Genomic DNA, 26,458 nt, shown 5'->3' with positions numbered 1-26,458 from the left:
TTCCTAAAAAGACCATAAGACAGTTGCAGCTCATACAGAACGCTGCTGCCAGGATTCTGAGCAGAACCAGAAAATATGAACACATCACACCAGTCCTCAGGTCTTTACACGGGCTCCCAGTTACATTTAGGATTGATTTTAAAGTATTATTACTGGTATATAAATCATTTAATGGCCTAGGACCTAAATACATTGCAGATATGCTCACTGAATGTAAACCCAACAGATCACTCAGATCATTAGGATCACATCAGCTAGAAATACGAAGGGTTCACTCTAAGCAAGGAGAGTCTGCTTTTAGCTACTATGCAGCAGCAGCTGGAAGCAGCTTCCAGAAGAGATCAGATGTGCTCCTACAGTAGTTACATTCAAATCCAGACTCAAGACACTACTGTTTAGCTATGCATTTACTGAATGAGCACTGTGCCACTGTGTCCGACTGTTTGTACTGTATTTTATTTTTTATTCTAAACTGTTAAAATTATTCTTATTTCTTTTGATTATTTTAATCTCTTTATTCTTAACTGTTTTAATTATTCCTATTTCTTTATGTAAAGCACTTTGAATTACCATTGTGTATGAAATGTGCTATATAAATAAACTTGCCTTGCCTTGCCTTGCCTAATTTCATAACATTTTTTCTAAACTCTTAAACTGAATTGCCTCAGTCAGATTAAGACAGATACTGGGTTATCCACTTGAGATGGGTCCTGGGTTGGTAGGGCTTCAGCAGGTCCAGGTATGGTGGAGGCTGATGAATAGCTATGCATGGATTGGTAATCTGACGACAGGTCTGTTGGGTTTGAGAGGATGCTTTCACTGTCACTGCTGGACTGGGACACCATTCTGTACTCGCGCACAGGACAGGCACGCTCTGTGAAATTGGGTTTGAAGCCGTTCTCCAGATCTTTAGGCATGGACAGCCATTTCTGTGTGAAAAAAAAGATGATATATTTTCACATTCCCCTCTATGAATTAAAAAACTAATTCAGGGTACATGACTAAAAAACAAAAAACTGCTTACCTCTATATTGCCATCATAATTGTCAAAAAGGGATGCAAGGTATTGGCTTACATTTCGTCCTGCATTTGGTACCACTGGTATTAAAATTATTCTTAATCTAAGGAACATTAAACATTAGTTTAGAGTAAATAAAACACTTATGGACTTTTATTGTGGAAAATTATTAAACTAAAATGTTTAAAATGAATGAGCGGTGTATTTGAATGAGCATTTAACGCAGAAAACGGCAAATATTGCAAGAGAAGCCCGCTCCATGCGGAAAATTGGTAAAATCAAGGCGACATGGACAAGGAATTGTAAGGTATTCATTCAACTTAATGGGTCAAATCCGGAACAAGCTAAAGTTGTGATGTTAAGAGATTTGATGGATCTAGAACAATTTAAATAATGGGATATATTCCTTTTTGCATTTTTGATACATCTCAAGATATGCCGATGTTGAACCCTGTGGGAATGAATATAATCTTGTCAAAATGGGAATTGTGGTCAGATCAATGGATTAATTTTGTTGTTGGACTGGGCATGTATGGTTTATTAGAATGTCTATTCGACATCCAAAGCACTCATTTTTTCTATCATGGTCCCAAATGTTGACATGAACAGTGATAAAATATTTGATATGGAAACTGTCTTTGCACATAATATACTAGCACCTGGGGAATGTCACTACTTTACAACACAAGAGTTCAATGGGACTACACAAAGGTTTTCCGATGACGCATTTTCCATCATACACTTTAATAGCCAAAGTTTGAAATGTAAATTATCAAAGATTAACAACTTTCTTAGCGATTTAAAACGGACATTTAAAGTGATTGCTGTAACAGAAACCTGGTTGAAGGAAATGCAAGTTGACAGTGTACAGATCAATGGTTACAACATGTTTTATGTAAACAGGATGGGGAAAGGTGGAGGAGGTGTTGCCCTCTATGTTGATGCTAAATTGAAATGTAAAGTTGTTGAGCATAAAACCATAGCTGTGACTGATTTGATGGAAGCATTAACGATAGAAATTATAAATGACAAAGGAAAAAATGTGTTAATTACTTGTGTTTATAGACCACCTGGGCCTGCTATTGATTTGTTTACAAAAAAAATAATAGAATTGTTTGACGATGTAAAGAATAAATCAGTAATTGTATGTGGTGATTTCAATATAGATTTGGGTAGCAAAATAGCAACTAATGATTTTAGGAATTATATGGAAACTGTAGGTTTATGCCCAATGATAACCAAACCAACTAGAATCACAACTCATAGTGCTACGATTATTGATAATATATATACAAATATACACGGCGAAATTATAAATGGTATTTTTACAATAGATGTGAGTGATCATCTCCCTGTATTTACATTTTATGACAATTTCTGTATTAAGACCACGCAAGATAACTCTCTCTTTGTCATAAGGGACAAGTCTAGTAAAGCTATTGAGGATCTTAAAGAAGATCTTAAGAGGCAAAATTGGGATCAAGTATATACGAATGACTTAAATAATGCTTATAATGCTTTCATGACGACACTAATTAATTTATATGATCAAAATTGTAAACAAATCAAAATTTGTGTTCAAACTGCGAAGAAATCATTTGATAACCCTTGGATGACAAATGGGTTGAAAAATGCTTGTAAAAAAAAATTATCTGTATAGAATGTTTTTTAAAAAAAGAACAGAAGATGCAGAGTGCAGATATAAAAAATATAAAAACAAACTTGTATCAATTATAAGAAGACAAAAAAAGGATTATTATACCAATCTGATAGACAAAAGTAAAGGCAATATCAAAAACACATGGGGCGTAATAAATACAGTCATGCATAAAGGCAGGCCCAAAATTATTACTCCCGATTTTATAACCAAGAATAACTCAGATAAATATGCGACAGAAGAAATTGCAAACGAATTTAATAATTATTTTGCAAATATTGGCTCAAATTTAGTACAATACATCCCAGATGAAAATATTGATGGTAGTATTATTCCACATAGTGTAAACAGCATTTTTCTTGAGAGGGTACAATAGAGTGAAATTTTGAAAATTGTGTCTGGATTTGCAAATAAAAAGTCAAATGATTATATAGATATGAATATGTCACTGATAAAGCAAATTATAGACGTTATTGTGGAGCCTTTTACTTATATTTGTAATTTATCATTTACCACAGGGAAATTTCCAGAACGTATGAAGATAGCCAAAGTGGTTCCAATTTTTAAAAAAGGAAATAAAAATGATGTTTCGAATTATAGACCCATATCTCTGTTACCACAGTTATCTAAAATCTTAGAAAAATTATTTGTGAATAGATTAAAACATTTTTTGGATAAAAACGAATTGTTAACAAATAGTCAATATGGATTTCGGTCAAATCATTCAACTGCAACAGCAATGTTGGAACTGGTAGAAGAAATAACCAATGCTATGGATAAGAAATATGTTACTGTAAGTGTCTTCGTGGACTTGCAAAAAGCGTTCGACACTCTAGATCATGAAATATTATTGATTAAATTATATAAATATGGTATAAGAGGTATAGCTCATCAGTGGCTCAAAAGTTATTTAAAAGACAGAGAGCAGTTTGTTGAAATCAATAACATAAAATCAAGAAATTGTTCAATAAATTGTGGTGTACCCCAGGGGTCGATGCTAGGTCCAGTACTTTTTCTTCTTTATGTGAATGATATAGTAAATGTTTCTAAGTTACTAAAATGTATTTTGTTTGCGGATGATACTACTTTATTTTATGCTGGCAAAAATATAAATGAGGTATTACAAGTTGTAGAGTATGAGTTTGGGAAAATTATTAGATGGTTTAACGCCAATAGACTGTCTTTAAATATCAGTAAGACAAAATTTATGATTTTTAGTTGTATAAATGTGGATTTAGATGCAGCATTGTCAGTACAAGGAGTACAGATTGAAAGGACTCATGAATTTAAGTTTTTAGGTGTTGTGATTGATGAACAGTTGACATGGAAATTCCATATTGACCATGTAAAATCTAGGGTATCCCAAATTATAGCTGTGTTACATAAAGTAAAAGAATCTGTTAATAAATGTGCCTTAATTTTGTTATATAATTCATTGATTGTTCCACATCTGACCTATTGCATTGAAGCATGGGGAAGTGCAAACAAGACTTATATAGAACCTGTTTTTAAATTACAAAAACGTGCCATTCGCGTTGTAAATGGAAGTGAATATAGGGCCCACACAAATCCAATATTTATACAGTTAAAAACTTTAAAATTCAATGACTTATTAGAATATAGTCTTCTAAAAATAATGTATAAGGCTCATCTGAAAATATTACCTGATAAACTGCAAAATAGATTCATCAAGAGAGTTAGTGAATTTAATTTAAGAGGAACTGAAGTCTTTCAGAAACCCGAGTTTAGAACAAAATTAAAGGAAAGATGTGTCTCAATACAAGGTGTCAGTCTGTGGAACAATCTAAATAGTGAAATTAAAACTTCTATATCGTTTTTTTGTTTTTAAGAAGAGTGTAAAAACATTACTAATAGGAAAATATAATGCATCTATTTAGCAGGAAAATGTGATATTTGATTTATGACATTGCATACTGGTGCTGCAAAGTAGACGTGTGTTGTAAGCGTACCTTTTTGGAATTGTAATTTGACTTATGTTGATAAGGGGCAGATATTATAAGTTTATCTTCTTTTTGCTCCTTTTCATTTCTTTTTCAAAAGAATGAAATAAATAAAATATGAATGAATGAATGAATGAATGTAAAGTAGTTAATAGACAAAATGTATTCAAACCTCTCACTTTGGACCAGCAAGCAGGCGAGTATGACGAGTATTATTGCGCCTCCCACTGTATACAGCACCAGTGTCGTCACAGACATGGGAGCCAGACTCTCTGGGAAAAGAGTTGCCATTAATGCCACTGCTGTACTTTTCATTATTGTTTTCAACTAGCATATTTCCTAAATCTCTGCAAACATTTTATGATACGTTTACGCTTTAGGAAGGTAAAAATGCACACTAAATCCACACTATCTCTAATGCCTTTCCCATCAATCATCATGTTCATGAATTCAAATGCCCTGAAATCGTGAGATGTTAATTTAATTATATATTAAATATAATTTGGAAGTAAAACAAAGTGCTGCACATTTTATTGTTGCTGAGATGGGTATGTGTATTTTGTAAAACGTTTGCAACCGCTTTTTATCACATAATAACAAGCTTTTGTAAGCCGTTCTTTGTCATTTGTCACATAGAGACTACTGAACAGACATTTAGAACTTTACTTTAAAGCACTGAACATTAAAATGAGGAAATAAAGCTGTAAATAAAGGGTGTGTTCACACTTGTAGTTCGGTTCACTTGGTTTGTTTTGTCAGGACCAAAAAAAAACATGTAGTCCTGGTTAGCTTAGCGTTCCCATTGGCATTTTTAACACCGAACTTAAAGGGATAGTTTACTTTGAAATTAATTTTTGGTATGTTTTAGCTTACCTCAAGGGCATCCAAGATGTAGGTGTCTTTGTTTCCGCAGTAGTTTCAATTTTGATATTTTTAGGTCAAACCGTTCTTGTCTGTCAGTCATATAATGCAGGTCTATGGTCACCACCTCAAAGAGCATGCACAGAGAAGTCCAAATTAAACATGATTTAATGACTCGTAAATGTAAGTGCACATTGATGACCTAAGACAAGAAACAAGCGGTTTGTGTGAGAAAACTAACAGTATTTATATCGTTTTTACCTCTTGTAACCACAGCCACGTCCAAGTGATCTGAGGGCGCGGGCACTTCGGTCTGCCTCTGCGCAAGCGCTGGAAAGCGCCGGAAGTGATCTCTCGCGTGTGTACGTCACTCATTGTTTACACAGAGATTTCGGAAGTGTTACCTTTCACTGCGAAGATCTAAACATATTTAGATAATATAAAAGGAAATCGCAATGGAAGACGATTTCGATATAGCAACAGACAACGTTTAACTTTTTCAGAGAGATCACTTCCGGCGTTTTCTGGCGCTTGCGCAGACCGAAGCGCCCGCGCCGTCAGCTCACTCGGACGTGGCTGTGGTTACAAGAGGTAAAAACGATATAAATACTGTTCGTTTTCTCACACAAACTGCTCGTTTCGTGTCTTAGGCCATCAATGTGTACTTACATTTACGAGTCATTAAATCATGTTTAATTTGGACTTCTCTGTGCATGCTCTTTGAGGAAGTTACCATAGACCTGCATTATATGCAGAGCCGGATTATCCATAAGGGCACTTGGGCCAGTGCCCAGGGGCACCAACCATTCACAACCACTAGGGGGGCACCACATGAGTCAAGCATTAAAAATATTTTTCGTAAATTGTTATATTATTAACTTGAAATTCTTGACAGACCATAAATAAATCGTTTATGAACACCAATTTAACAATAATAATAACAATAATGATTTAATAATAAATTATAAATAAATAAAGATTACATGACCACTATCACTCCCCCCTCCCCAATCTGTCAGAGTTGCGTTGGTCCACAACAAATACGTGCAAATGTGTCATTTTTTTAACGGCTACAAAAAAATGAATTAAAATCAAAACTGGACAGACGTCAATTGAGTGGTTTTGCAAAAAGAAAGTTAAAGAAAGACAACGACGCTAGACGTAGCTACAATTCACAATGTTCCAGGTATCGAAAGATTTTTTGTGAGAACATCACGGGAATTGCGATCACTAGCAGCGCTGAGTCTGACGAAGCCGGAGCTAACTGTGGAGACGGTAACAAAGAAATGGACTTTGGGGATGTAGTTGACACCTTTGCTTGCGCAAAATCAAGGAAGGAGCAGTTCTGCTAAACTTAATACATGAAAACGTTTTACCAGATTTAGTGCTACACTTATTGTCTCTTATTTGTTCCTCACTAAATAATGTTTTTTTTTCCACTAAATGTTCGATTTTATACAATTATTGTGCACTTGTGATTTTTCTAGACTAAATTTTACTGCTGAGTTACCCACTAATCTAGTTTATATAATAGAATTTTTGTCATAGGTTATGATCATATTTTTTTTTATTTGTTGTTTTTCTTTATAATGAAGTTGTCTGTATTAAGTAGATTGTGTTTAACAGAAAATAGTGATTATCAGTTCAACACACAGAGTTATAGAAATTCTACTTGATTTTTTTTTTTTTTTTTTAACTGCGCTGGTATCGGATCGGTATAATTCAATACTCAGACTTTTTGGTATCGGATTGGATCGGTTCAGAAGAAATGGTATCGGGACATCCCTAATATTTTCTGGTAGGCTATATCTAAGTTACCCAGGAGCTCTGTTGACATAGGCTTTGCTAACGTTAGTTACAGCTTGATGAATTGAGTTGAACACATCAGGAGAGAACGCAACATTAGCCAGCTAGCTAAAGCTCTGGTGGGAAATTATTAGCTAACGCTACGGAGGCCATAATATTTTTGACTCATGGCTGAAGTTAAGTTTCTCCAACTCTCCCCAGGTTGGCAAAAAAAATGCATCTCAAAATGCATCAGATTGATGCTATAAAATATGGAATATTTAAAAAATTTCTTCCGGGGGGGCATGCCCCCGGACCCCCCTAGAGGGGTAATATCCTTCTCACCTTTTTCACCCCTGACCCCTTTTCATGCCTGTAGAGGTAAGAAACCTGATAGATTTATTATTATTTTTGGGCAAACGTGAATTAACGCTGTCAATTAATTTATGTACATTTTTAATTGACACATTTGAATATAGGGGGCCTTTTGAGGTATAGTGCCCAGGGGCACCACACTGTCTTAATACGGCCCTGATTATATGACTGACAGACAAGAACGGTTTGACCTAAAAATATCAAAATGGGCTATATGCACGCATAACTTCCGCGTTTGATGCAAGGATGCTCTTGCGTTTCCGGTTGGGGAGATTTAAAGCAGAGGAAAACCGAGGAAACCGGGATTATGGCAGAGTCTTCAAAATGTACTGTCCTCTCGTCTTTGAAACGAAACTTTAATACGTTTAGATGTAATTTTAAATATAGTTATGTTTATTTAATATAATAAACAAAGAAGCATAAACAAAATGAGGGGTGTCTGTTTTGTCTGTTTTTGTGACTAACGTTTCTTTAGTATAGCAATAGAGTAAAAAAACAATATAAATTCTCGGTATAGCATTGGACTCTACGATCGGCGGAAGTAATCCAGCATCCTTAGACCTTCACCGGAAATACCGCCGTGCATAGAGCCCATTGAAACTACTGCGGAAACAAAGACACCTACATCTTGGATGCCCTTGAGGTAAACTAAAACATACCAAAAATTAATTTCAAAGTGAGCTATCCCTTTAAAGATACCGAACCTAAAGGCATAGGGTCTGATTGGTCGGCTTTTATGACGTATATTTCTAGACAGAACTTACAGAACATCCAAAACAATACTGTGTGAAAATTCAAGGAGTTATGAGAATTTGTAAGAGGTAGGAATAGGGCCTTCAGGCAATTGAGACGGACTCATAATTATGAGCATTTGTAACAATATAAAATAACTCAAGCATTAGTAAAAAAAAAAGACAATACGCAAGGTTGAGAGTAATTATTGGAGTGAGTTATGCAGCTCAATAGTTAGAATAACACCCGTGGGAGAAGTATGGGGGATGATAAGTTAGATGGGTGGCGTAAGGAGGGAATGGGACTACCCTGTACTGGTCAATGGGAAGAAGGCAGTGACAGACAAGGAGAAAGCAGAGATGATGGCAAAAGCTTTTGTAGCATTAAGTGTACCTTTTTCTAAGGCAGAGATGGAGAGAGTGATTACCAGTGCAGGGATGGCATCACCAGGAGGAGATTTGTTATCATGTAGTCTTTTACGTTCCCACTCATTCAAATTAACTGCACACACCAGGGTTCATTTTAATCCAACCAAACATGCCAAGTGTGAACGTGCCCCATCAGGTAGTCAAGTTCTTGATGCCCATTTGAACACTTTCTTGGGCCAAACACAGGAAATACGTCATGCAAGTAGACAAGTTGTTGAGTGGAATGACTGCAAGTGTGGGTATTGGTACTCTCTGCCATAAGGTGGAAACGGTGAGAGACTCCGTCTTTAATGAATAAACCCTGAAATCTCATCCACATGTATATCAATCATCCGAAGTGAAGAAAGTGATTGTGGAAGGATTTTATGACAAATACCTCACGTTCTAACATGTAAATCCATAAAAAGCATCCAATCCGATAAAGCATAACAGAAGATACGAAAATTACAAGATACTTGTGCGCTGCAGTGCGTTGCGATTGTGCGAAAGCAGAGAGAACTGTTTTGATTGGCTGCTATTATGAAAAATTGATCTGTCGTGTCACGCCCACTGATCTATGTAAAGAAGAACATATATGTAGGTAGGCATATATAGATCAGTGAGATAAGATGTGATAAGTTCGTGCTGCGTCGGTACCTGTGTCGTTGGTCTTGTACACAGACTCACTCCAGTCGCTCCAAAACTTGGACTCTCCGCAGGATGATGAGATTCGAGCCCTGACCTGGAACTCATACCGTTTTTTGGAGGGAAAAGACAAAACGAAGGAACTCCTGCTGCCCGGAGAGGTGTTCTGGAGAGAGAGAGAGCTGTTAACTGTGCCGCGTTTTGTGTCTGGTTATCAGACGACCACAAGGTGAAAAGGTGAATATTTTATTTTTATTCATTTTATTTGTTTATTTAATAGTTGCATAAAGGCAATATCAAATCCCAATCTTGCTGTTTGTCTGAATATCTGCACGAGCTTATCATAATAAATTAAGATGCTATGAAAGACTGTATTAAATATAAAATGTGCACATGCTTCAAATGCAGCTCATCCAATCAGAATTTATTTTTTATAATACTAATTTTATACCTTCCAGTTGTTGTCTGTCCTGTGACGAACTTCACTCTCAATACAGCTGTCATCATTGGTGACATTCCAGTACAGCCACAGTTCAGTATCTTTTCTCTCCACCAGAGACAGGTTGAACGGAGGGTTAAGCTTCACTGATTAGCAACACAGTATAACGTATCAATCCATCAACCAGTTATTTCCATACAGTTGTTGTCAAGTTGTAAGAAATATGAATAACTTTTCATACCATATTCTTTTAGAGAATGGTTCTGCTCTGTCACCAAACTGCCGTTGTCACTGTACAGCCATGTGTTCAACGAATTAAAACGTCCTTTTTCGGGATAGGGAAACGCGCAGCCCACATTAACACTGTTAATCTTGTGATATGTAGAACAATCCAGAATTTCGTGATGCAAAAACCTAAGAGAAATCAAAGGATATTGTTATTCCTGATATATTAGCATCCAAATTTTTTTGTTCAACATACGCACCTGCTCTTGAAACTGTAATTGTACTTGAGCCCAAGCTCACTCCATGTGCAGTTAACATAGTCCAGATTTATGATAAGGCAGTTTATTTCTGGGTAAAGATGAGAGACACAGTATAGTAAATGCACCGTGGGTATACTTTGTAGAACCTTAATTTATACAGTTCAATTTTCTAAAAATTACAGCTTGTAATGCATATTGTTTGTCAGTAGAGGATGCTCAGCAAGACAGACACGTATACATACAGGAAATATGTAAATTCTTTAGTCAAAAACACATTAAATCATACTGATTCAAACTGAAAGTATAAAATCAATGACTTACACAAGAATTCTTAGAATATTTTAATTGAGTTAAAAAACTTAATAGAAAGCTCATGTTGCATGTGCACATCATGGCCACAGATCAGACATTTTGGAAAGCATCTCTGTGGCCAGACTTTTTAGGCCCTATATATGTTAGCATATTATACTTTAACATCTTAAATATTGTACAACCACACTATTCCGTAGTTTTAAAATGCATATAAAACGTACTCGGTTACTAACGTAACCTCGGTTCTCTCTAGAGAGGGAACGAGTACTGCGTAATAGCTTACGCTAGGGGAAAACCTCTTTTCCACGAGATATTGAAGCCAAAAATTATCCTTAATTTTGTATTAATGTAAAACGCTTTGCAGCAGCAAGCAGACACAGGCGAGACAGCTCGCGCGCCTATTGGCTGCTCTTGCGGCAAATGCAGCAGCCTATCGAGAGAGACTCTGCGTGACGTAATGACCAATGGGGGCAACTCGCGCCCATATCGTCACGTCCCGCCAGAAAGGGCGTGGTCTCACTCTATAAATATGCTCGTTAGGCTGGTACAAGCTGGTTTTCATCGCCGAAGCGAACCAAGAGCGTATTCCAAGCACGGCAAGATACGCAGTACTCGTTCCCTCTCTAGAGAGAACCGAGGTTACGTTAGTAACCGAGTACGTTCTCTTACGAGAGTATCTCTCGTACTGCGTAATAGCTTACGCTAGGGGAACACAATGCAACACGCTGTGCGTACAGGGATCCAACACCAAAGTCCCAGGGGCCGAAGCCCAGGGCTCATAAAGTGCATAATCACCATAAACTCACATAGAGTGGAGGAAGAGAGGCTGGAAGCGTCATACCTTATAAAATAGCACCCAGCGGGGCTTATCATATGACAATAAAACGTGCAGTCAGGGTGAAAGCTTTCAGCCTGATCTGGGTGGCCATACGTGTGTCAACACTCATGGGGCTGCAGTAAACTCAGCATCTGGGCCGTACAGCGGGGCAGATAGCACTGAATTTTAGACCGTCAAAAGCTTAGCTTGTAAGGCGGGTACCTCCAGGTTATAGTATTTTATAAATGTAGACGGTGAGGCCCAGCCTGTGGCCGTACAGATATCTTGCAGGGAAACCCCGCTAGACCATGCCCACGAAGAGGCCATGCCTCTCGTGGAGTGCGCTCTGACACCCAAGGGGCACTGCAGGCCCTTTGCAGTGTAAGCGAGCGCAATGGCATCCACTATCCATCTGGATAGGCTCTGTTTTGAGGCGGCAAGTCCCTTGGAGCGCCCGCCAGACAAAACGAAAAGCTGCTCAGTCTGTCTGAAAACAGACGAGCGCGAACATTCATTTTGAGAATGACCTTCGAGTCATTAGGCCCAAACTCCATACATGACGCGCTTACTGAAAGCGCCTGCAAGTCCCCTATGCGCTTCACTGAAGCGAGAGCCATGAGAAACACTGTTTTGAACGACAGGTGTTTCATGTCCACCAGCTGGATTGGCTCGAACGGGGCGCCTTTCATGGCCTCCAGAACCGTGGAAAGGTCCCACGTCGGGACTGAAGGGGACCTGGGAGGGTTTAGCCTGCAGGTTCACGGCCCACCAAGCGGATAAGGCGTACGGAGCGGCAGGAGAGGCAGTATCAGCTCTCCACGCCATGGCTATTCTACAGGTGTTCCAGGCGAAGTTGCTTAAGTCCCTGGATGGCGTCGCCTCTGTTGACGCTGACGTCATCCGGGATCTCCGCTCAGCTACGGACCTTGCGCTGATGGCCACCAAACGCTCAGCACAAGCCATCGGTCGCTCCATGGGTTTTCTGGTCGTCCTCCACAGACACCTGTGGCTGACGCTGTCTGATGTCAAGGATTCCGACCGGAAAACCTTGCTTAATGCTCCCATCACCCCAGCCGGTCTCTTTGGGAACGCGGTGGAGCCTGTCACGGAGCGTTTTTCGGAGACCCAGAAACGCGCTAAAGCCATGAGCCACGTGATCCCGCGTCGAGCGCCCCCGGCTCGTCAGCGTTCGCGCTCGTCATCGGCTACCCGGAGCCAGCCCCAGAGCTCGGTGAGACAATCGGCGGCGCCTCGCACCGAGCCGGATGCTCGCGCTTCCCGGGGCAGACAGTGGCCGGGACCCGGGAGAAAGAGCCAGGGCCAGAGAAGGAGCCCACGCCGAGGGAAGGTCAGCGCGCCCCCCTCCGCGTCAAAGCCTTCTTCCTGACGGAGCGCCAAGAGGAAGAGAGAGCGCGAAGGAGGACCGGCCTCCAAGCGCCGTGTTCTTATGCATCGTGTCCCTCATGTTCAGTTGAGCGACGATTGCATATGTGTGAATGTTGTTTGCTCCAAAAAATTAATAGAAGCATGTATCCCTTCACAAAAAGAGCTTTTTCTTCCTCTTACACCTCACATTGTGTCACCCGCCCTTTCACGAGACAGCGCAGGGTCACACTCGATGACTATAATGGCATCTCATGGGCACAAGATCGCCAGCACTACACTCAGCCCACTGCGAGCCGCACTCCCACCAGGGCTATCAGCCTCGCGGGAGTGCGGCTCCAGTCTAAACACTACACTGGGGGCGACTATGACCGCAGTTCGAGCACGCACTCTGAGTCGTTTTCTGGGTGCGTGGGAATCAATTCCGGGCATTTCACCGTGGGTGTTGGGCTTAATTCGACACGGGTATTCGCTTCAGTTCAGACGCAGACCATCCCGTTTCAACGGCGTGATCCCGTCATTAACTTTGCCCCAAAACGTTCCCGTTCTGAGACAGGAAGTTCTCAGTCTGCTCAAGAAAGGAGCGATAGAACCGGTTCCCCCGAACGAGAGGGAGAGCGGTTTCTACAGCCGCTACTTTGTGCTACTCAAGAGAGGGGGGGGTCTCCGTCCGATCCTGGACCTGAGACCCATAAACCGAGCACTTCACAACCGCGCGTTCAAAATGACAACGTTGAAGCAGATTCTGGCGCAAGTTCGTCCCGGGGATTGGTTCGCTTCAGTGGATTTAAAGGACGCGTACTTTCATATCCAGATAGCAGCGCGCCACAGGCACTTTCTGAGGTTTGCGTTCGAGGGCACAGCTTATTAGTACTCAGTACTCCCGTTCGGATTGGCTCTTGCCCCCCGCACCTTTTCGAAGTGTGTGGACGCGGCGCTTTCTCCCCTCAGGTCGAGCGGAATGCGCATCCTAAATTATCTGGACGATTGGTTGATTCTAGCCCACTCGCGAGAGGTGCTAATCGGTCATGTGGAAATACTACTTCGTCACCTGGACTCGCTGGGGCTGCGTGTAAACGAACAGAAAAGCGTGTTCACACCGAGTCAGACCATAACATTTCTGGGAGTGTGCTTGAACTCAATAACGATGCGAGCCCATCTCTCTCAAGAGCGCATAAAGTCTCTGACATTATCATTGGAACCGTTTCAGACCGGGCAGGTCTGTGCCACAAAAGGAATTTCAGAGGCTGTTAGGTCTGTTGGCGGCAGCCTCCCCAGTGTGTCATCTGGGGCTGTTGCATATGCGCCCTCTTCAAATCTGGTTGAAGCTCCGAGTCCCTCAGGGGGCGTGGTCGTCCGGACTCAGGCGCATCACGGTCACCGGCAGCTGCATTCGCACTTTGGTACCGTGGAAAAACCCAGCGTTATTCAGTTCAGGGGTTCCGATGGGCACCGTGGCGCATCGCACCGCAGTCTTGACGGATGCATCAACCTCAGGCTGGGGAGCAGTGTGCATGGGCGCGACTGCCTCAGGCTTATGGACGGAGTCGCAGCGAAAGTGGCATATAAACCGCTTGGAATTGATGGCGGTATCCTTAGCCCTCAAAGCCCGGTGTTTTGAATCGCGGAGCGGATATGCTCTCGAGGAATGGGATTCCTCATGGAGAGTGGAGGCTTCACCCGGGATCGGTGCAGATGATCTGGGATCGGTTCGGCAGGGCGGAAGTCGATCTGTTCGCCTCGAGCGAGAACACGCACTGCCAGGCGTTCTTCTCGCTGTCTCGTTCCCCCTTGGGACGGACGAACGACGCCTTGACTTCGCGCCGGCCGAGAGCCAGACTTTACGCCTTTCCTCCGGTGAAGATTCTGCCTACAGTGTTATGCAAAATCAGGGAGGAGAAAGCGTCTGGGATTCTCGTAGCCCCGAACTGGCCGAATCAGCCCTGGTTCGCGGACATGATGGAATTACTAGTGGACTCCCCATGGGAAATTCCGCTCAGGAGAGACCTGTTATCGCAGGCGAACGGCACGGTATGGCACCCCAACCCCGGGCTGTGGAACCTTCATGTGTGGCCGCTGCGGGGACTCTGAATGAGCGGGACGCTCTGCACTCTCGAGCGATGAGCACTATCGCTGAGGCGCGCGCCCCATCCACTAGGCGTTTATACAAATTGAAATGGGAAGTTTTCTCTAAATGGTGCCAGGATATCAGCATTGACCCGGGTAATTGCACCGTGTCGGATATTCTACGCTTCCTTCAGCACAGGATGGATAATGGGAGTTTACCGCCCACTCTGAAGGTGTATGTGGCTGCTATTTCTGCGTTTCACCCCCCGATCGAAGGACAGTCGATCGGTAAACATGCGTTGGTGATCAGTTTTCTCAGGGGAGCTAGGAGATTATGTCCGTCACGGCCGCCTTTTGTGCCGCCGTGGGATTTAGCCCTAGTGTTGAGGGCTCTGTCTCTTCCACCGTTTGAGCCACTGGCTTCGATTGCGATCAAGGAGCTTTCCCTGAAAACTGCTTTGCTTCTCGCTCTTGCTTCAGCGAAACGTGTTGGGGACCTACAAGCGTTCTCGGTTCACGAGGACTGCATTCGTTTTGGACCGGGAGATTGTAATGTGACTCTTCGGCCAAGACAGGGTTACGTTCCGAAGTCACTCAGTACTCCGTTCAAAGCGCAGGTTGTTTTACTGCCGGCGTTGTCTTCTGAGTTGTCAGTCTCGCGTGATACTGATGCTCAGAGCGCTGTTTGCCCAGTCAGGGCTTTACGGATGTATATGACTCGCTCAGCCGCTTTTCGTCAATCGGATCAGCTATTTGTATGCTTTGGCGGTTGCAACAAGGGACGTGGAGTTTCGAAACAGAGGCTTGCTCACTGGATTGTGGATGCTATTGCCTTGGCTTATGATTGCCAGGGGGTGGTCTGTCCCCTCAACATTAAGGCTCATTCGACGAGGGCGATCGACTCTTCGTGGGCCTGGTCCAGAGGTATGTCTATAAGGGACTTGTGTCTTGCTGCTGGCTGGTCTTCTCAGAATACGTTCGCCAGATTTTATAAGTTGGATGTACCTTCTGTTGCGTCTCAAGTGCTTTCGGTGAGCTGAGCCTTCAGGTTGTGCATGAATGCTTGATTTATGTATTGTGCTTATGCAACTGTCGCCGCTTTGCTGCTGACTTGTATTATACTTGCTATTACTCTGTGTTGTTCTGCCCTGAATGATTCAGTGCAAGACTTCCCTCTATTCATTTGCTTGGGATATGCAAATTTTGATGAGGTTTAGAAAGCGCGCTATTGGCTCGCTTCGCCCTATCAGGAGCTCGTATTTCTAGTAGCACAGCTATTGGATGAGGGTTCTGTCATTCTCGAGTGGGTGGGTTCACTGCTCCACGGCGGGATTTGACACAGTTCCCATACTACGTCATCGACGTAAATGTCGAAGTGACCGCCTTGAAAGGGAACGTCTCCGGTTACTTTCGTAACCTCGGTTCCCTGAAAGGCAGGGAACGAGACATTTACGTCGAACGCCGTGTCGCTTGTTCTTTCGAGCGTTCAGTCGTATTCTGATGCAATTGATGCGCATATGCAATTTATACTGCCAGCAGGCGTGTCAGTATTTGCATATTTTGTGTCAATTGGCCAGCTGTCTCCAGCTGGCGTTAGCCCATAAGATTTCAGCAGAAGTGAAGAAGGGGAGGAGTTCCCATACTACGTCATCGACGTAAATGTCTCGTTCCCTGCCTTTCAGGGAACCGAGGTTACGAAAGTAACCGGAGACGATTCCCTTTCCGTTGGGACAAAACGCTTAACACATACAGTGATATGAAAGACCAATCTTGCACCTTATTGGGGATGTAGGCTGTAGGCTACTATATAGGCTACAGGCAAGAAGATGGACTCAGATAATAAACACTTTCTATTCTATTCTATTCTCTCTCTCTCTCTCTCTCTCTCTCTCTCTCTATATATATATATATATATATATATAAAGTCCTTAAATGCCTACGTGTATTGCATTAGCTTAAACTGGGATCATAGCACTTGCATATTGTTGTCCTCCTATTGTTAGTTTAACTGTAATCGCTTTGGATAAAAGCGTCTGCTAAATGACTAAATGTAAAATTGGCTTGACATTGGACATTCGCACATTTAGGACCGTCTCTAAAGTTGCATACAACATTGGCAAGTACGTTTCTAACTTCAATCGCAAACTTACATTTATTTGAATAAATATCAAAATCCAAAGGGTGCGCATTATGCATAACACTACATGAACACTTACAGTTGGTTTTATGACTGTAAGTCGTTCTATTCAAATGCTATTGAAGTTAGAAACGTGTATACCAAAGTCGTATACACTTTAGAGACGGTCCCTAAATGTGCGAATGTCCAACATCAAGCCAACTTAATGCCAGTCTATCACTGGGAAACGCTTAGCTGTGCGCGTTATTCTGAGTCCTTCTGCTTGCCTGTGAGTTTGGACTTTTACATCACTAGTCCATTAAGCTACGTTAAGCGTATATGTCCAGCAGGGGAATCCTGAAGTATTGAGGGAAACATAATAGCCTGCATGCAGCACATCGCCACAATATAAAGTTAAGGCAACTAAACAACCAAGAGAAATATATGTCAACCTCAAAAATGTAACATTGGATCTGTATATCCGCATCGGGGAATAAAATTATGATCTCGTTCACGGTAGAGAAATATGCATGTAGGCTGCACAGGAAAAGTAACCGTGAAGGCACCGAATTTAACAAAAACAGCCGTCATAATAATCACAAATAAACTTACATTGCTGTAAATGAGTTTTATGAATGAATGACTTGCTCTAATTTTGCTGGTCTTCGTCAACAACAAGCGCTTTTGCACCCCCTGATGGTGAGGTCGACTAACAGCAGATGGAGATTATGCTCGGCAATCTTCTGCTTTTCCTGCAGTTCCTGGACGTCAATGTTGAATTTACTGTCGAATTTGAACCACTGAATTTGTGGAAGCGAATTTGCAAAGCGAAATAAAATGGACCGAAAATTGCCTGTTGAATATTATTGGTTGTATTTTTAAACAGTTTGAATATTTTGGAAATGAAATATGAATGGTGAATATGGATTATTGAATTTTGAATAATGAAAATGTGTTTGAAATGTTTTTAATTGAAATATTCACAGCTTAAATATTCAACCATGTTGAATTTCAGCCCATAAAAATGCAAGCCCTAAAAATACAATGCATAAAAATGCAAGCATGGTTAATGCAATGCCTATTTTTTTTCAAGTAGTGCAATTCAACAGGCTTTTTATTTCAAAAACATTTGACATTATTTTACTTCCATAAGCAAGCCCAACTGGAGTACAGAGGCCGCTGAGGCCATCAGCCCCAGCATTTTCTGAAACCTTTTGAGCGGAACTATCGAGCCGTGGCGGAAGGATTTCGCGACGCGCTGAATATTTAGTCCGCGCTCTGGTGACAGACGTGCCGTCATGGATAGCGAGTCTAACACTGTTCCCAGAAAGGAAATTTTCTGACTGGGAGACATTGAGCTCTTCGCCCAATTGACTGTGAGGCCCAGCTCCTCGAGGTGCTCGAGTAATGCGGCCCTGTGTTCTATGAGCTCCGATCGTGATCGAGCTAGAATCAGCCAATCGTCCAAGTAGTTCAGGACTCGCATGCCCTGAAGTCTCAGGGGTGCGAGCACCGCGTCCATGCACTTCGTGAATGTACGAGGTGCTAGGGACAGGCCGAACGGCAGGACTGTGTATTGATATGCCTGGCCCTCGAAAGCGAATCTCAAGAATCGCCTGTGATGGGACACTATTTGTATTTGGAAATAGGCGTCTTTCAGATCTATTGACATAAACCAGTCCCCGTGGCGCACTTGCGCGAGGATTTTCCTGGTCGTAAGCATTCTGAACTGGCGTTTCACAAGCGCTCTGTTCAGCTGTCTGAGACCCCCATCCTTTTTCGGTACCAGAAAATATCAGCTGTATAGGCCCCCTTCGCTCTGAGCCTGAGATAAAGGTTCTATAGCCCCTTTGCTCAGTAGTTTCGCTATCTCGGCACGAAGTAGATGAGACACTTCGTTTTTCACCGTAGTTTCGACACGCGCCGTATAACGGCGAGGGCGTCGAGCGAATTGTAGCGAATAGCCTCTCTTTATAGTGTTCAGCACCCATTCTGATACCCCGGGAAGCTTTGACCATGCATCCGCGTGAATAGCTAGAGGCAGAATGAAATCCGGGCTCTGGCCGCGGCAAAACGGCAGCTCGAGAGCCCTGGTATACTGGGAACACAACACCGTGTTTACAGCGTTCGAGGCGGGGGGCGCACTGATCACAGCAGGCAGCCTGGCCGCGCTCAGCTTTTCTATGGCAGATTGTGCAGAAAAAGTGAGCGGGGCAGATCCCGTAGGATTCGGCGTGTCTGTGAGAAAATGGGCGCGGGACTGCGGGCACATTTACTACACTGAAAACATTGTTGGTTAGAGCCGACTGAATGTGTGTTGGTTTCGTTTTTACAGAAACCAAGGGACACGCAGCATGCAGTGTAAGCGGGCATTGTGACATGGGCGCGTTCACTACATTGTTTGCACACTCGACCTGAGTCGATTTTATTTGTGCTAGCCCTGCACCGTGGCGGGCTGTGTCTGGGTGTGGGAATGGGCACTGGGGCGTGGGCATTCTTACAACACTCATAACACCATCGGCCGTGGCCGTAACACCAGAAAATGCACTCTTTATTAGATTTATCTGGGTAGCCGTAAAAACGGCTTTTGTGCGCAGGCAAACGGGCTGAGACACCGGCTGGCTCACTGCGAAATACACTGGGACAGTCGCGATGCTTGGAACTGACCGAGCGAGAAGTTTTGGTGGAAATCCGGCCGCAGCGGGATCTGAACACCGTCGCTTTCCTAGAATGGCTAGGAAGACTTTGAGGCCTCGGGCTTGATCTCAATCCTCGGCCGGGGCCCGCGCTGAGGGGGGCGGCGTCCAGCAGAGCGAGAGCGCGGTCTTTGGTTTCGGGCGCGGCGGCGGCGGCGGGCGGTGCAGATGAGACATTCATTTCCGAGAAAGCGTCCGTCCAGTCTGTTGCGCGGCGGTTGCGCGGTCGCCTCCCAGTCGAGGCCGATGCTTTCCACGGCCTGAGAGAGCAGACGAATCAGCTCAGTCTCAATGCCGGCTCTCTTACCAGTGGTTTGGCGGGAAACGCTAGCGGAGGGGAGGTCCACGGAGCTCGCCCAATCCTCGCTATCAGATGCCAGAAGAGAACACGCCTCGGTGGGTTCGTCGAACTCGTGGACGGACGCGGCGGCCGTTGTCCGTCAGTGAGCGACTCCAGCGAAGCCGGCAAAGCTGGCGGGCAAACCGGCGAGCTTTGGCGGGCTGGAGAGAGCTCGGGAGCGCGCTGGGCGCGGCGCTTCTTGCGGCGCGGCACCACGGCGGGCTGTGGTGAAGGCTCGGAGAATGATGCCAGGCGAGTCCTCAGAGTCACCATAGGCAAAAGCTCGCAATGAGGGCATCCGCCGTCAGCGAGCGCGATGGCCGCGTGATCCTCACCCAGGCAGGACACACAGATGACGTGACGGTCCCCGTCGCTGAGTGGGGCGCGGCACGAGCCACAGGATGGCATCTTTAAAAAGACGCAGCTCTTTTGTGATGAGAAGTGTGAGTCGCGTCAAGTAAGCGAGCAAACACTCTCAGCAGAGTAAGGATACAAAGTGATATAAAAGGATATAGAACGCCGGAAAGCACAGCAGGTACGGCAGTTGAAGGTGGCGAGGCCAGCGACTCCAGAGCTCGTCCCGCTGAAAAGCTTGCTTCGACGGCGCGGCTTCTCACTCCGGATCCAGCGATGCGTGTGCTTCGCTGAAGAGATGAAAATCAGCTTGTACCAGCCTAACGAGCATATTTATAGAGTGAGATCACCCCCTTTCTGGCGGGACGTGACGATATGGGCGCGAGTTGCCCCCATTGGTCATTACGTCACGCAGAGTCTCTCTCGATAGGCTGCTGCATTTGCCGCAAGAGCAGCCAATAGGCACGCGAGCTGTCTCGCCTGTGTCTGCTTGCTGCTGCAAAGCGTTTTACATTAATAAAAAATTAAGGATAATTTTTGGCTTCAATATCTCGTGGAAAAGAGGTTTTCCCCTAGCGTAAGCTATTACGCAGTACGAGAGATACTCTCGTAAGAGAACCACAAAATGGGGAAGAATTGAATAAAAAGACGACATACCCACCCTGATTTGTTAAGTCGTTCAGAAATTACTTTAGTTAATCTTGTTTTTTACTTGGTAGGCCTATTATATGTTTTATAAAGTCAACATAATATCAAATCTAATAATAAATAAAAAAACATTTTATTTTCAAAATAGTTATATGATACTCACTCGGTTCGGATGATGCTGAAAATGTAAATGAAGGACTATTCCCAAGGAAAAGACTGACTAATAGTAATATCATCTTGGAAAGGTTTACATAACTCACTGGTTTTGTGTCTGTTTCTATCTTTCCTGTTCTGTTCTAAACGTATCCGCTCTTTGTGGGCTGACGTATATGTGAGATTTCCTGTTTCTGAAGAAGCCACTTTTTGCTCACCGCCTGAAAAGAACTGAATGCTAAATTTGTTTTTAAGTTGCATATTGTTACACACTATTTTTCAGATGCCGATTCACTTGTACATAAAAACTCACATATTGAGTTTAAACCCTAAAACAAGCAAGACTAATATATATATATATATATATATATATATATATATATATATATATATAGGCCCATATACTGTATATATATACACTCACCTAAAGGATTATTAGGAACACCTGTTCAATTTCTCATTAATGCAATTATCTAATCAACCAATCGCATTGCAGTTGCTTCAATCCATTTAGGGGTGTGGTCCTGGTCAAGACAATCTTCTGAACTCCAAACTGAATGTCAGAATGGGAAAGAAAGGTGATTTAAGCAATTTTGAGCGTGGCATGGTTGTTGGTGCCAGACGGGCCGGTCTGAGTATTTCACAATCTGCTCAGTTACTGGGATTTTCACGCACAACTATTTCTAGGGTTTACAAAGAATGGTGTGAAAAGGGAAAAACATCCAGTATGCGGCAGTCCTGTGGGCGAAAATGCCTTGTTGATGCTAGAGGTCAGAGGAGAATGAGCCGACTGATTCAAGCTGATAGAAGAGCAACTTTGACTGAAATAACCACTCGTTACAACCGAGGTATGCAGCAAAGCATTTGTGAAGCCACAACACGCACAACCTTGAGGCGGATGGGCTACAACAGCAGAAGACCCCACCGGCTACCACTCATCTCCACTACAAATAGGAAAAAGAGGCTACAATTTGCAAGAGCTCACCAAAATTGGACAGTTGAAGACTGGAAAAATGTTGCCTGGTCTGATGAGTCTCGATTTCTGTTGAGACATTCAGATGGTAGAGTCAGAATTTGGCGTAAACAGAATGAGAACATGGATCCATCATGCCTTGTTACCACTGTGCAGGCTGGTGGTGGTGGTGTAATGGTGTGGGGGATGTTTTCTTGGCACACTTTAGGCCCCTTAGTGGCAATTGGGCATCGAATCATTTCAAATTGGTTTCTTGAACATGACAATGAGTTCACTGTACTAAAATGGCCCCCACAGTCACCAGATCTCAACCCAATAGAGCATCTTTGGGATGTGGTGGAACGGGAGCTTCGTGCCCTGGATGTGCATCCCACAAATCTCCATCAACTGCAAGATGCTATCCTATCAATATGGGTCAACATTTCTAAAGAATGCTTTCAGCACCTTGTTGAATCAATGCCACGTAGAATTAAGCCAGTTCTGAAGGCGAAAGGGGGTCAAACACAGTATTAAAATGGTGTTCCTAATAATCCTTTAGGTGAGTGTATATATAGCAGCAATAAGTTGAAGGAATCATTTTCTGTATGAATTTATCAGTCTCTTACATCATTCTGGAGGAATTTTGGATTGATCTTCTTAACGTTGCTTCAGTTCATTGAGGTTTGTGGGCATTTGTTTATGCACAGCTCTCTTAAGGTCCCGCCACAACATTTCAGTCGGTTGAGGTCTGGACTTTGACTGGGCCAACACCTTAATTCTTTTCTTTTTCAGCCATTCTGTTGTAGATTTGCTGGTGTGCTTGGGATTATTGTCCTGTTGCATGACCTAATATTGGCCAAGCTTACAGATGGCCTCATATTTGAGTCAAGAATTACAGAGTTCATGGTCGACTCAATGACCAGTGGTGGATGAAGTAAATGTAATTCGTTACTGTACTTTTTTGCATATCTGTACTTTACTGAAGTATTTAAATTTTAGGAGACCATTACTTTAACTCCACTACATTTCTAAGTTAAATATCTTACTTTTTACTCTACTACATTTTCACAATCTGTCGTTCCTTTTTATTTATAAGTGAATAAAAATGTAACAGGTCAAACGAGCCACCAATCACAGTACAGGGCGCTCGTGCTTTGTTTTTAACTTGCCATGGCGGTATCCACTAAGCGCGAAACAGAGCCGTTAATTATGAGAGTTGCGAACGGTTGCAACCTTTTTTACAGTCTATGGTTGCGACCGCAGTGATCTCGCCGCCGTGCGGTCACGTGATTCGTGTAGCTCTCAATAGTTCCAAACCGCGTTGCCATTCTTGGTCGAGTTATACTACTCATGTAACTATTTAAATAGGGAAAACGTGGAGGTGTTTGGTCGCTTCTCTGGTTGGATCCTAATGAATGAACTGGGCTAAGTTAAGTGCTAAAGTGTCTCGCGCGCCAGAGCGATTAAGTGCACGCACCGAGACGAGAGAGGTATAGTTAAGGCAATAACATAGTTTAATATGAAAAAACAGTGCAGTATCCCTTTAAGTACATTTGAAGGCAAATACTTTTGTACTTTTACTCAAGTGAATGTTTAAAGGCAGCACTTCTACTTTTACTTGCAGAATAGTTTACAGTGAGTATCTTTACTTTAACTCAAGTAAGTTACATGGTATGTGATGTGTACTTCGTCCACCACTGTCAATGACTGCAAGGTGCCCAGGTCCTGTGGCGGCAAAACAAGACCAAATCATCAATCCTCCATCAGTGTGATGGACAGTTGGTAATGTTTTGCGATTTTTCTGAGCATTGCACGGTCTGACCGTGGGATGAATTTACTGAGACGAAGATTGGCAACTGTCTTGAATGATTTCCACTTGTGAATAATCTTCCTCACTGTAGAATGTTGGACATCAAATTGTTTGGAAATGGCTGTATAACCCTTCTCAGATTGATGGCAGCAACAGTTGCTGCTCTAAGATCATTGCTGATGTCTTTCCTCCTTGGCATTGTGTTAACACTCACCTAAAGGCTCCAGACCAGGGGTCATATTAAGCTGCCAAAAAGCTCTTTTTTTTATTTTGTATCATCTGTCCATAGAACGTTTGAAAAGTAACTGACATTACTGGAACTTCAAACGGGACGGGTTCAGTCAAACACTTAAAGGGATACTCCACTTTTTTTGGAAATAGGCTCATTTTACAACTCCCCCAGAGTTAAACTGTTAAGTTTTACCGTTTTTGAATCCATTCAGCCGATCACAGGTTCTGGCAGTACCACTTTTAGCATAGCTTAGCATACATCATTGAAGTGGACAAGACCATTAGCATTTCTATAAAAAAAAATGACCAAAGTGTTTCGATATTTTTCCTATTTAAAACTTGACTCTTCTGTAGTTACATCGTGCACTAAGACCGACGGAAAATGTAAAGTTGCGATTTTCTAGGCTGATATGGCTAGGAACTATACTCTCATTCCTGTGTAATAATCAAGAAACTTCACTGCCGTACCATGAGTGCAGCAGGCGCAGGCACTTAGTCCCGGTCACGTTGGAAGTTACTGAGCTGGGGACTATTTTCAGGCGCTGCGTCATATCATTACGCCTGCTGCACTCATGGTACGGCAGTAAAGTTTCTTGATTATTACGCAGGAATGAGAGTATAGTTCCTAGCCACATCAGCCTAGAAAATCGCAACTTTACATTTTCCGTCGGTCTTAGTGCACGATGTAACTACAGAAGAGTCAAGTTTTAAATAGGAAAATTATCTAAACACTTTGGTCAATTTATTTTGAGAAATGCTAATGGTCTTGTCCACTTCAATGATGTATGCTAAGCTATGCTAAAAGTGGTACCGCCAGAACCGGAGATCGGCTGAATGGATTCAAAAACGGTAAAACTCAACAGTTTACCTCTGGGGGAGTTGTAAAATGAGCCTATTTCCAAAAAAAGTGGAGTATCCCTTTAATATGGGTTTGGTTCATACATACAGGGATACAAAAGTAGGCCTACCCCATGTGTAAAATGAAATACTCTGCTTTATCTTTAATCCTGTGGGCCTAATTTTCTGCCAGAGGTCCTGGACATCTTGTTCAGATACATGGCATCATGGATTCAATCATATACCAACAGATAAAAAATCAAAACCTGACAACCTCTGCTATAGAAATCGTATAATGGTCCATGTTTGGATCTTCCAAGAGGACAGTGATCCAAAAACAAACATCAAAATCAAAACAAAAATGGGTCACTGAGCACAAAACCAAGCATCTACATTGACCATCCCAGTCCCCAGACCTGAACCCAAAATGAGTGCGCTGAACTGAAGAGAAGAAGCGCCAACATCTGGTAATCTGACGGATCTGGAGAGATTGGAGGAATGGTCTCTGATCTCTTGTCAGGTGTTCTCCAAACTCATCAGGCATTATAGGAGAAGACTCAGAGCGGTTATCTTTGAAAAAGGAGGTTGCAAAAAGAATTTAATAAAAGGGGGCAAATAATTGTTCCCAACGTGTTTTGGAGAAAAACAGTTATTTCATAATGTGATTTCCCCCCACTTTCAATTCTTTTACTTCAATGAAAGGTTCAATTTGTGCTATTTTTTTTAATAAAATATCAAAATGATTAACAATGCAGATATATATTTTTACAGCCATCTTTGATCATATTAACCAAGGGGGCAAATAATTCTGACCAGCACTGTATATGCAACTACTTTACTAACTGGCAGCAGCATGAATCACAAATAGCACTCCGCTAAATAATCAGATAATACATGGTTTGGAAGGTGAAGGGCTTTTCCCACCAGTACACAAATCAAACTCTAGAATTGACTTCTTTCTGCTAAATATACGTTATCACAGATACATCTTCCACTATGATACAAAGCTCATTGCTTCGACAAAAATGTTAGTAGACTCATCTGTGTGGCTTTCTTCCAACAAATCTACAGAAATCTCACATACGTTCCTGTGGAAAACAGCGAACATAACATTTAAAATGTTCATGTTGCTAAGACCTAATGATTCTTTAGTGCGTGTCACATTAGGTTTTAACCAAGTAGCCTACCTAAAAGTATACCTTTTGTTTCATAAATATGAATTGTTCTTGCAGTTATAAGCATAAGCATCCCACTTCAACATCAGCTCGGACATCAGAATTGACTGTAAAAAATTTAATAAAAATAATCATTTAATCCAAATGTGTAAATAATCATTACAGACATTGAGATAAACTGTAGTTTAGCTGTTTTTATTCA

The 26,458-nt window shown here is 42.5% G+C and overlaps 1 protein-coding gene across 1 annotated transcript; it reads right to left on the bottom strand.

Annotated features, from left to right (window-relative positions):
• Positions 1–660: 660 nt before the first annotated feature.
• Positions 661–21,414, bottom strand: LOC130105529 (cytokine receptor common subunit gamma-like). The gene is made up of 8 exons (XM_056271551.1): positions 21,262–21,414; positions 10,366–10,453; positions 10,122–10,294; positions 9,893–10,026; positions 9,454–9,607; positions 4,809–4,908; positions 1,025–1,121; positions 661–929 (listed from the first exon to the last, which is right to left on the bottom strand). The coding sequence occupies exons 1-8, from the start codon at positions 21,332–21,334 to the stop codon at positions 669–671; spliced, it is 1,080 nt and encodes a 359-aa protein (XP_056127526.1). The 5' UTR covers positions 21,335–21,414; the 3' UTR covers positions 661–668.
• Between the last annotated feature and the right edge of the window lie 5,044 nt (positions 21,415–26,458).

The sequence above is a fragment of the Rhinichthys klamathensis genome, unplaced genomic scaffold (assembly GCF_029890125.1).
Source record: "Rhinichthys klamathensis goyatoka isolate OS25496 unplaced genomic scaffold, OSU_Roscu_1.1 h1tg000321l_1, whole genome shotgun sequence".
Classification (NCBI taxonomy): domain Eukaryota; kingdom Metazoa; phylum Chordata; class Actinopteri; order Cypriniformes; family Leuciscidae; genus Rhinichthys; species Rhinichthys klamathensis.
This window is presented reverse-complemented; position numbering and strand designations above follow the sequence as displayed.